Genomic DNA, 12,881 nt, shown 5'->3' on the forward strand with positions numbered 1-12,881 from the left:
CAAGTTGCACACAAAGTTTAACCCTCCTGAAGAAGGCTAACGGAAATTAGCTGAAACGCGTAGAGGTCATCCTATTAGGATCAAAAAACCCGTTTTGCAAGCGTTCAGGAACTCAGTCAGCCGTAATAGCGCTTAGCGGCCATCTGAAGAAATATAAAGTTCCTGTACCTTTTAGGTGACGTCACCAGAAGCACAGCTCGCGGCGGATTGGAGAGGAAGCGAGCGTCACGCTGTATCTGTCAGTGAGAAGTGACGCAGGCCGCCAACCAAACGCCAAGAGCTAGACGGGAAAGAGGCTCCGAAATGCCCGGCGGTGAATGCAACCTGTGAGGCCGGGAGAGGAGCTTGTTGCTCAGAGGTATCTTGCTGTTAAATGAGCTTGTACAGTGCAGCGAATTTGTGATAAGCATTAGAGTAACTGCATGTCCGGTATACCGGTATTCGTGGGGAGGAACCAAGTGTAACTGGACTGTTTATATACAGAACTTTTCTTCCTTTCAATGCAGTAAGAAATTCCTGTGAAGATTGAGAATCTTGTTCTTTTTCCTGGAGAACTGTTTTAATGGATGCCTGTAGTGCCTAGCATTATACGGAAATACGTTTTTTCCACACAAGGAGTAATTGATTAATTGACGGCACAGCTCTGCATAATACTTTATATTGTAATATCTGGGTTTGTTTGAAGCTGATTTTGGGTGAGCCTGAAAAGAGAGTGGTATGTGCAGAGCGGTTGAATGCTAATTTATGGTTGTCATATGCATTTTTAGGATTATTAGGATTTTTAGTTTTTTTACAATATATTAAAGCAACTGATGAATTTTTTTAGCGCGTGTTCCTTCCAAAGATAAAGTGTTTTTGCAGGTTTATGTTGAATAAAGTCATACTTTTGATGCCTTCTGTGAAGTGCATGATGTACTGGCGCAGTGTGGAGTCCCCGATGAGGTATAGGCTCTTCCCCTGCAGACACTTGGTGAAGTCCTCTCCTGTATTGTAGACCGTCATGTTGCAGTAATTGGGGATCCAGATGTTATTGAAGAAGTATCCACTTGGGAAGGAGGAGCTCATTCCTGTCTGACATTTTGGCTTTGGAGTTGACACCATTTCTGGAAAAATGAAGATTTCATGCTGGGAATGAATATGAGTACAAATAAAATAGGCTACAAAGCACTTTACATGTTATTGTGGACAGATTGTAGAAGGGTGACAACTTCTGTCACATCCACATTGTTATCCATGTCCCTGTTGGAGACAAATTTCCCATTTCCTGAGCTAGACACACAAATTGCTTTACAAAACATGAGACATGTAAGGTATATGAATGGAGACATTTCCCACAATACCTTGCACTGATTAAGGGACCACCCTCTAAGGTTTGGTCACATGATCTCAGCCAAAAGCGCTTGTGGCAGTAACTTTTATGCAAATAGTCTGCACGCCTCCCTGTACTATTATCCGGTCAATCGGAAGAAAAAAAGATGATCGTAAGAACACGCATGTACAGAGTGACAGTAAGGACACGCATGTACAGAGTGACAGTAAGGACACGCATGTACAGAGTGATAACAAGAACAGGCATGTACAGAGTGACAGTAAGGAGAGGACATGCATGTACAGAGTGGTAATAAGGACACAAATGTACAGAGTGACAGTAAGGACACGCATGTACAGAGTGATAATAAGGATATGCGTGTACAGAGTGATAGTAAGAACATGTATGTACAGAGTGATAACAAGAACAGGAATGTACAGAGTGACAGTAAGGACATGCATGTACAGAGTGATAATAAGGACACACATGTACAGAGTGACAGTAAGGACACGCATGTACAGAGTGATAATAAGGATATGCGTGTACAGAGTGATAGTAAGAACATGTATGTACAGAGTGATAACAAGAACAGGCATGTACAGAGTGACAGTAAGGACACGCATGTACAGAGTGACAGTAAGGACTAGGGATGATCGGAACAAACAAATTCCGTTCCGCGAATTTGCGGATTCCGCCAGGTCTAAATTCCGTCGCTATGAAAATTCAGCCGGATTTTTACAAAATTCCGCGGAATTCCGGATTCCGACGGAAAAATTAAAATAATCGCAAATGGAACCTTGTTTATGCTATATGGTAGCCCATAGACCCTATACACTGTTCCCTTAGTCCTTCTTCTCCCTCCTCCCTCCGTGTCTCATCTTCCAGGGAATTGTAGAATTTTAAAAGCCAGCTTACATACCTTGGCCGGGAATTGAACCCAGGTCTAGTGCTTGGTAGGCTGCTCTCTTCACCACTATACCACCACCAACACTACATGCTGAAGACAGCCTAGCATGTACCATTATGATATATCCAAGAGAAAAATGAGCTTGCTTAGGGATTTGTAGGATTTTAAAAGCCAACTCACATATATTGGCCAGGCGCAGGATTTGAACCCAGGATTTGAGCTAACCGATTGTGCCACAGAGCCTGTGTACCACAAAGACTGTGCATGCAATTGCTGTTGAATGATTTTATGGGGATGTATGTGTGTCTTTTGGAGGAAGGAAGTAAGTCTGCTCCAAGAAGTTTCAGCATGTAGTGTTGGTTGTATAATGGTTAGGGTAGCAGCCTACAGAGCGGTAGGCCTGGGTTCAAATCCTGGGCCTGGCCAATATATGTGAGTTTGCTTTTAAAATCCTACAAATCCCTAAGCAAGCTCATTTTTCTCTTGGATATATCATAATGATACATGCTAGGCTGGCTTCAGCGTGTAGTGTTCGTGGTGGTATAGTGGTGAAGAGAGCTACCTCCCGGGCACTCGTCCTGGGTTCAATTCCTGGCCAAGACCTGGGTTCAATTCCTGGCCAAGGTATGTAAGCTGGCTTTTGAAATTATACAATTTCCTGGAAGACGAAACCCTCCTCGAGGAGGGAGGAAGGGAAGTGTGGAAGAGGGGAAGGAGTCTACTGAGTAGAAAGACTTCTCATTAGGCAGAAATCAGTTAGGGGGTAAAAAATTTGAATTCAGTAAAATTCCACGGAAATCTATTTTGTTCCGCGGAATTCCGAAAAACGGCTATAGCAATTCCGTTCCGTCGCTTCGGAACCGGAATCACCAAATTCTGTCCGGAATCGTGGAATTTTAAATTCCGCCGAATGCAGCGACCATCCCTAGTAAGGACACGCATGTACAGAGTGATAATAAGAACATGCATGTACAGAGTTATAATAAGAACATGCATGTACAGAGTGATAATAGGAACATGCGTGTTGAGAGTGATAATAAGGACACACATGTACAGAGTGATAATAGGAACATGCATGTACAGAGTGATAATAGGAACATGCATGTACAGAGTGATAATAGGAACATGCATGTACAGAGTGATAATAAGGACACGCATGTACAGAGTGATAATAAGGACACGCATGTACAGAGTGATAATAAGGACACGCATGTACAGAGTGATAATAAGGATATGCATGTACAGAGTTATAATAAGAACATGCATGTACAGAGTGATAATAGGAACATGCATGTACAGAGTGATAATAGGAACATGCATGTACAGAGTGATAATAAGGACACGCATGTACAGAGTGATAATAGGAACATGCATGTACAGAGTGATAATAAGGACACGCATGTACAGAGTGATAATAAGGACACGCATGTACAGAGTGATAATAAGAACACGCATGTACAGAGTGATAATAAGGATATGCATGTACAGAGTTATAATAAGAACATGCATGTACAGAGTGATAATAGGAACATGCATGTACAGAGTGATAATAGGAACATGCATGTACAGAGTGATAATAAGGACACGCATGTACAGAGTGATAATAGGAACATGCATGTACAGAGTGATAATAGGAAATGCATGTACAGAGTGATAATAGGAACATGCATGTACAGAGTGATAATAGGAACATGCGTGTTGAGAGTGATAATAAGGACACACATGTACAGAGTGATAATAGGAACATGCATGTACAGAGTGATAATAGGAACATGCATGTACAGAGTGATAATAGGAACATGCATGTACAGAGTGATAATAAGGACACGCATGTACAGAGTGATAATAGGAACATCCATGTACAGAGTGATAATAAGGACACGCATGTACAGAGTGATAATAAGGACACGCATGTACAGAGTGATAATAAGAACACGCATGTACAGAGTGATAATAAGGATATGCATGTACAGAGTTATAATAAGAACATGCATGTACAGAGTGATAATAGGAACATGCATGTACAGAGTGATAATAGGAACATGCATGTACAGAGTGATAATAAGGACACGCATGTACAGAGTGATAATAGGAACATGCATGTACAGAGTGATAATAGGAAATGCATGTACAGAGTGATAATAGGAACATGCATGTACAGAGTGATAATAGGAACATGCGTGTTGAGAGTGATAATAAGGACACACATGTATAGAGTGATAGCTGTTGACTCCCTATTGCACAGAAGAAGCTTCCATCCAGAGCATGTTAAGGCACCCCTGCCATACGGCCAGTATTTGTGTGTGCGACACAATAACTCCAGCCTAAATAGGTTTGAGACACAAGCGCAGGATCTTACTACACGCCTAGAGGCAAGAACTTGTGATGGGAATACCCTCAGGGCAGCCAGGGACAGAGCCAAAAATAAGGATAGATCCATCCTCCTCTCCGGAATTCCTAGAGATACTGGGAATAAGTAATTTACATATACTTTTGACTACACCCCAATGTCCAAAAAGTCGACTCAGATTGTCAAGAAAAGCTGGTCTGTGATAACGAGAGATCCCACCATACAAAAGGTGTTCCCAGACCCCCCCCCACGAGTAGCCTACAGAAGGGCCCCTACACTAGGTGATATTTTGATTGAGTGAATATTGCTCACCACCAAAACCCCTTATTTGGTTGTCAGGACAATGCCACAAAGGGAAACAAAAATGTGGTAACTGACCAACTATCAGATGGGAGGTGAGAGCATTTATTACATGTCAGACCAAATTTGTTTCCGATGTTTTGCTCTGCCCGTGTCGATTCTATTATTTGGGCAAAACCACCAGACCCCTAAAAGAGAGGGTGGGGGAGCATTTTAAGTCCATTAAATCGGGTAAGGGTTGCCCATGCCTCATAGAACACGTGAGGGAGGCCCATGGGGCAAGGCCATGTGCCTGAGATTAGCAGGTCCCTTGCATGTCGCTGTGTCCAGGGGAGGAGGTAATCCCAAATTGACCCGACGAGAGTCCCGTGTGATCCTATGCACAGAAGCATTTGGACCTTTAGGTCTCAATGATAGGCTGGCACCATAGGCAAACGCAGGGGGGGATTACAGCTGCCCAGAATCCCCCCTCAGACCAGGGCCAGTGCAAGTTTAGACACCAGAATGACTCTGCAGGTATCCTGCAGCTCACAGCACTGTCCCCCTTTCCCTGCTACAGTTGACTTTGGCTTTAGCAGCAGTGTGTGTACAGAGCATGGAGCAGCAGCGTGTGTACAGAGCATGGAGCAGCAGTGTGGGTACAGAGCATGGAGCAGCTCTGGGGAACTTAACAGAGTCAGGTATGAGCACAGCCCTGTGCCCTGCTGTCTGAATGGTTCACTTTCCCTGCATTACCAATGTCAGCTGTCCTCATCATTATCTGTATCCAAACTGCTCCTAATAGATCCAGTTGTCGGTCGGTCAATTGCATTATGTGTACCCAGCATGATGTCCTACCATATGATTATTATTATTATTATTATTTATTGTATTTATAAAGCGCCAACATATTACGCAGCGCTGGACAATAAATAGGGATACATACATTGCAACAAGGGGTGACAGAGAGGTAGCAAACGGTTATACAACATAGCACAAGGTTATACATACAATCAGGGTATAAAATGCGGTTTACAGAGACCCGGCAAAACAAGTACGAGTCAGTCCATGAGAAGGGTGTAATTGCCGGGGTAGTAAGATTAAGAAGGACACACTAAGGGAGGGGGGAGGCCCTGCCAAGGCTTACAATCTAAAGGATTATACTGTATTGTGCGTGGATGAGGGAGACCTTCCAGGAATCCCCCCTTTGAAAATCCTGGGTTTGCCACTGGGCACTATCATGCTTCTTAGAGCCATGATTTTGAGGTACTTATTTTCAGGAGGCGTGTATATAATTCCCCCCCAGATGTTATCGGTGCCCCGCCCTCTACCTCATTCTTTTTTACTCCAGTACTCAGTCCTGACCTGGTAGTGGTTCCCTTAATATTATTGGAAAAATCCTCTTCTTTCTGAGAATATTCTCTCTGCTTCTCTGCTCACTTTACTGAAGAGAGGAATGTGAGCATTGGGTGCGATTGTGTGATAGCCAGGATAGATGGAATGCCATTGGTGTAATACACACCAACAGATCATCAATATACGATCTGTCCTTGCTGCATGTTTGGCTAGATGTGGGGAAAGGATGCAGTTGAAAGACACGGTGGAGACTGTGCAAGTTTTCCACCGAGGACTGCATTAGTAGAGGCATAGGTTTATGCCCGACAATATATAGGAAGTGGGTGGATGTAATGGGAGACTAGGGTCATAGTTACCCCCCTCCACCACAGGTGAGTCCACTTTTTTCCTTTCTCCTCCTGTTATAGCACTCCTGGGGGCCCTCAATCAGTGCTCCCGGATAGTGCGACCCATGTCGTCCCATCATGCACCAGGGATAGGAAAGGTGGCATCTGCTGGCCCAATTGATAGTATGCATGCTGTTCCATTTTCTCTTTGTCTGCTTCTCCCTCTTTTCCCTTTCTCTTCTTTTTTCTGTGTCTTGTTCTCTCTTCCCCTTTCCTCTTCTTCTATTCTTCCCTTTTCCCCTTATGATGTCACTAGATTTAGTTTGCGATGTGTCCCAACTCTCGGAGCTGTTGGGTCTAATATGTCCGGGCCGAATGTGTGTGACCCGATCGGCATGTTAAAGAGTCCTGAGGGGAATACATCCATGTTTCGTTATCTCCTTCTGGAATCATCCCCCAGCCCAAGAAGGGTTTTTATGGGTAAATGGTTTTAATGCAGTATATGAATAATGTAAGCTGTTTTTATGGAATTGGAATAAGGGGAAGTTGATGCGTTGCCATGGAGATGTCCCGGCATGGCTCATATATGTCTTTTCTGTATATGGATTTATATTGTCACAGATGTTTATGGTGCTATATATGACATGGAATGTATTGTACACAAACTTGCTTTGAGATGGATAATGTCCCTTTAATACCTGTCACAGAGGGTCTTGTCCTTTGAAGCTGTAAAAGGCTTGAATCACTCCCAATCATGCTGAGAATGGTGATGCCCCGCCCACTCACCCCGCCCTCTGACAACACTAGCACTCTGGGCCTATGGCGTGCGCTATGAGCGGGGCTAATGAGTTTCCCGAACACACTGCCTTTGCCCAGGACTAATCATGTGAGCAAGTGCTACACTAATGCAAAATGGCTGTTGTGCCGTCCTAGTGATGGGCGAACAGTGTTCGCCACTGTTCGGGTTCTGCAGAACATCACCCTGTTCGGGTGATGTTCGAGTTCGGCCGAACACCTGACGGTGCTCGGCCAAACCGTTCGGCCATATGGCCGAACTAAGAGCGCATGGCCGAACGTTCCCCGAACGTTCGGCTAGCGCTGTGATTGGCCGAACGGGTCACGTGGTTCGGACCCGAACGCGCTCTGATTGGCCGAACGGTCACGTGGTTCGGGTAAATAAATACCCGAACCACGTCATATCTCCGCCATTTGTCTGTGGGTTTAGCTTTGGGTAGGCAGGCAGGGTAGTTCGCGCTCCAGCCACGCTAGCCAGGGTCCCCCCCAGTCATTGTGTGTCACTGCTGGGAACAGTAGTACACCGCTCGTTCAGCCACACTATATAGCATTCTGTTTACTGCCACTCTGTGTACCTCGCTCAGCCACACTATATAGCATTCTGTTTACTGCCACTCTGTGTCTGCTGGGAATAGTGGTACACCGCTCGTTCAGCCACACTATATAGCATTCTGTGTACTGTTCTGTGTCTGCTGGGAACAGTAGTACACCGCTCGTTCAGCCACACTATATAGCATTCTGTGTACTGTTCTGTGTCTGCTGGGAACAGTGGTACACCGCTCGTTCAGCCACACTATATAGCATTCTGTGTACTGTTCTGTGTCTGCTGGGAACAGTAGTACACCGCTCGTTCAGCCACACTATATAGCATTCTGTGTACTGTTCTGTATCTGCTGGGAACAGTGGTACACCGCTCGTTCAGCCACACTATATAGCATTCTGTGTACTGTTCTGTGTCTGCTGGGAACAGTAGTACACCGCTCGTTCAGCCACACTATATAGCATTCTGTGTACTGTTCTGTGTCTGCTGGGAACAGTGGTACACCGCTCGTTCAGCCACACTATATAGCATTCTGTGTACTGTTCTGTGTCTGCTGGGAACAGTAGTACACCGCTCGTTCAGCCACACTATATAGCATTCTGTGTACTGTTCTGTGTCTGCTGGGAACAGTAGTACACCGCTCGTTCAGCCACACTATATAGCATTCTGTGTACTGTTCTGTGTCTGCTGGGAACAGTAGTACACCGCTCGTTCAGCCACACTATATAGCATTCTGTGTACTGTTCTGTGTCTGCTGGGAACAGTGGTACACCGCTCGTTCAGCCACACTATATAGCATTCTGTGTACTGTTCTGTGTCTGCTGGGAACAGTAGTACACCGCTCGTTCAGCCACACTATATAGCATTCTGTGTACTGTTCTGTGTCTGCTGGGAACAGTGGTACACCGCTCGTTCAGCCACACTATATAGCATTCTGTGTACTGTTCTGTGTCTGCTGGGAACAGTAGTACACCGCTCGTTCAGCCACACTATATAGCATTCTGTGTACTGTTCTGTGTCTGCTGGGAACAGTGGTACACCGCTCATTCAGCCACACTATATAGCATTCTGTGTACTGTTCTGTGTCTGCTGGGAACAGTAGTACACCGCTCGTTCAGCCACACTATATAGCATTCTGTGTACTGTTCTGTGTCTGCTGGGAACAGTAGTACACCGCTCGTTCAGCCACACTATATAGCATTCTGTGTACTGTTCTGTGTCTGCTGGGAACAGTAGTACACCGCTCGTTCAGCCACACTATATAGCATTCTGTGTACTGTTCTGTGTCTGCTGGGAACAGTAGTACACCGCTCGCTCATCCACACTATATAGCATTCTTTGTACTGTTCTGTGTCTGCTGGGAACAGTAGTACACCGCTCGTTCAGCCACACTATATAGCATTCTGTGTACTGTTCTGTGTCTGCTGGGAACAGTAGTACACCGCTCGTTCAGCCACACTATATAGCATTCTGTGTACTGTTCTGTGTCTGCTGGGAACAGTAGTACACCGCTCGTTCAGCCACACTATATAGCATTCTGTGTACTGTTCTGTGTCTGCTGGGAACAGTAGTACACCGCTCACCCACCACTGTATAGCATTGTGCTCTGTGTCGCTGCTGGGAATAGTGGTACACCGCTCACCCGTCACTGTATAGCATTGTGCTCTGTGTCGCTGCTGGGAATAGTGGTACACTGCTCACCCGTCACTGTATAGCATTGTGCTCTGTGTCGCTGCTGGGAATAGTGGTACTGTATAGCATTTCTGTACTGCCACTGTACTGCTGCCAGTCAGCGTGTACTGTAAGGATAAGTGAAATGAGGAAGAAATCCGGTGAAAGAGGGAGGGGCAAGGGAAGCGGTGTTTCCCCTGACGGTTCACGTACAGGCCACAGGGGAGCACCCAAGAAAACCCACTCAATACCGCCCATGTTGTCCAGGACAACAACCCTCACAAATCCAAAAGAACAGGACCAGATAATTACTTGGATGACCTCTCAAGCGTCCAGCAGTGGGTTAAGCAGCACCAGCACATCACGCACGAGGTCCGAGTCCTCAGCCAGTTACAAGGAGCCAGTGGGCACAAAGCTGACACAACCGGCAGCGACACCACGCACACAACTGCCAGATAACCAGTCCGATGAATTACCTCAGGACACAATGGGGTATTCGCAGGAGCTATTCCCAGCCCAACAAACTTCCACCTTTCAAAGGTCAATGGAGGAACAGCCAGAAATGTTGTGCCTGGATTCACAACCGTTAACTGTGGGAAATGCACCGCGCACTGAAATACAAGGCGAGTCCGAAGAGGACTCGGAAACCCAAATCCCAGAGCAATTTGGCCAGGAGGGGTTGCAATTGCAGGAGGTCGGCCGACAAGATCTGGAAGACGACGTTGGAGTGTGCTGCGCAGAGGTTGTTGTGGGGAGCTCTACTCCACGGCGGTGGCCCACAATGACATATGACGAGTTTGAGGAGATGGAAGAGGAGGGTATGGACAATGTGGACAGAGACCCAGATTTTGTTTGTGAACGAGAACATCGCCGTCGTAGCAGCAGCACAGATGAGTCTGTTGAAGAACCCACTGCTGCACGAGTTCGCCTTGTGCCACAAGGTAGGCGGCGCGCAATTTCAGGCACCACAAGCGTGGAAGTTCAAGTGAGAGGCAAAAGAGGAGCAAACAGAAATCGCCAGCAAGGAGGCAGGTGCTCCAAAGTCTGGGCTTTCTTTGAAGACTGCACTGAGGATGTTACCATGGCGATTTGCAAGGTGTGCAAGACCCGCCTGAGCAGGGGGAAAAATATTAACAACCTCTCCACCACCAGCATGAGCCGTCACATGCTATCCAAACATCCCACTCTTTGGGCAAACGCGTCAGGACAGGGTACCAGAAACAACACTGCCTCCCTTGGGTTCACCAGACCCGCCTCAGCAGCAGCAGTAGCCCAGCCATTGCATGGTTCACAACATTCACAAACATCAGACGACGCTGACACTGTCACTTTCCGGAGTAGTGCTCTTGAGGTCTCCCAGTGTTCATCAAACACAACAACCAACAGCCCTTCCGTGTGCAGCGCTACGGTTCAGTTGTCTGTGTCGGAGATGTTTGAGCGCAAGAGGAAATTGCCAGCAAATGACCCCCGGGCCGTGGCAGTAACAGCCAGCATAGCCAAGCTTCTGGCCTGCGAAATGCTGCCATATCGATTGGTGGAGACAAACAGCTTCAAGGGCATGATGTCAGTGGCCATCCCACGTTACGTGGTTCCCAGCCGCTACCACTTTGCACGCTCTGCAGTGCCTGAGTTGCATGAGCACGTGGTCAGCAAAATAACCCGAAGCTTGAAGAATGCCGTTGCCTGCAAGGTTCACCTCACCACTGACACCTGGACGAGTGCGTTCGGCCAGGGTCGATACATCTCCCTTACCGCGCACTGGGTGAACCTTGTGGAGCCTGGCAGCGATTCCTCACCTGCTACGGCACGGGTGTTGCCCACGCCACAAACAGCTGCACCGCCGTCCCTCCCACTGGATAACAGCAGCACCTACCTCTCTGACTCCTTCTCCTCCAACGCATCTCAAAGCTGTACCTCATCCGGAAACGCTAACCCAGCAGCAGTAGGATCGTGGAAGCAGTGCAGCACAGCTGTTGGCATGCGTCAGCAAGCGTTGCTGAAGCTAATCTGCCTTGGGGATAAGCAGCACACAGGGGAGGAAATTTGGAGGGGAATAAAGGAACAGACGGATTTGTGGCTGGCACCGCTGGACCTGAAACCGGGCATGGTTGTGTGTGATAATGGGAGTAATCTCATTCGCGCTTTAAGGTTGGCTAAGCTGACACACATCCCTTGCCTGGCGCACGTGATGAACCTAGTAGTTCAGCGGTTCCTGAGGACATACCCAGGCGTGCCCGATCTGCTGTTGAAGGTGCGTCGAGTGTCCAAACATTGTAGAAATTCCAGTACTGCTTCGGGGGCACTCGCCAAGATGCAGGAGCGCTTCAATCTCCCCCACCATCGCTTGCTGTGTGATGTCCCTACGCGCTGGAATTCTACGCTGCACATGCTAGCCCGCTTTTGCGAGCAGAAGAGTGCAGTGGTCCAGTACATGACGGCGCAGTACCGAGGCGCATCCGGCCAGCTGCCAAGCTTCTGTGGATCCGATTGGGCCAACATGTTGGACCTCTGCCAAGTCCTCCAAAATTTTGAGCAATCCACGTTGCTTGTGAGCAGTGACAACTCTTCAGTCAGCATTACCATACCACTGCTGTGTTTATTGAAGAGGTCGATGTTAAAAATCAAGGAAACAGCTGTCATGATGCAACTGGGGGAATCTGAAGGAGAAAACGATCAGCGTGATGGTACCAACATCAGGCCATCCGCCTCAGGGAACGCTGGCCCCAGCAGCTATGACGAAGAAGAGGAGGAGGAACAGCTGGAGTTGGAGCAGGAATTTCATGCCACCACTGACGAGGGCCAGAGCGGTGCACGTTGGACTTCCACAATTCAACGCGAATGGTCAGCAGAAGCAGACCAGGAGGAAGGTGACGACTATGATGCATCACAACAACTATCACAACGCTCACAAGAGGATGATGAGGATTCTGGTAGGACTCTGGCACACATGGCTCAATTCATGCTAGACTGCATTGAACGTGACCCACGCATTGTGCGCATTCTGGACAACACCAATTACTGGGTTTATACCCTTCTGGATCCACGGTACAAACACAATGTTCCAAAACTGCTTGAAGAAAGAGTCAGACAGGTCAAAATGGAAGAATACCAGCAGGCCCTTGTGGAGACTTTAGAGAGGAGATTGACATCCTCCCCCTCCTCTAGCCAGTTGTACGCAGACAGACTGACTTCCGCAAACCCAGGACGACCAGGAGGGCAGCAAACAACGCAAGCCGCAGCTAGTACCCAAAAGGGAATGGTATCGGCAGTGTCCTTGGAGTGGGAAAATTTTCTGACACCCATGCAGCCGCAGCCCACTGAACAGCAAGCGTGCAGATCCACCTCCA

The 12,881-nt window shown here is 47.3% G+C and overlaps 1 protein-coding gene across 1 annotated transcript in view; it reads right to left on the reverse strand.

Annotated features, from left to right (window-relative positions):
• The window catches only part of LOC137543602 (NXPE family member 4-like), a 143,081-nt gene that overhangs the window by 18,909 nt on the left and 111,291 nt on the right, over positions 1-12,881 (reverse strand). The window contains exon 5 of the mRNA XM_068264703.1: positions 885-1,103. Within this exon, the coding sequence (XP_068120804.1) occupies positions 885-1,103 (219 nt within the window). The remainder of the gene's footprint in view (positions 1-884; positions 1,104-12,881) is intronic.

Source organism: Hyperolius riggenbachi, unplaced genomic scaffold, assembly GCF_040937935.1.
Source record: "Hyperolius riggenbachi isolate aHypRig1 unplaced genomic scaffold, aHypRig1.pri scaffold_115, whole genome shotgun sequence".
Taxonomy (NCBI): domain Eukaryota; kingdom Metazoa; phylum Chordata; class Amphibia; order Anura; family Hyperoliidae; genus Hyperolius; species Hyperolius riggenbachi.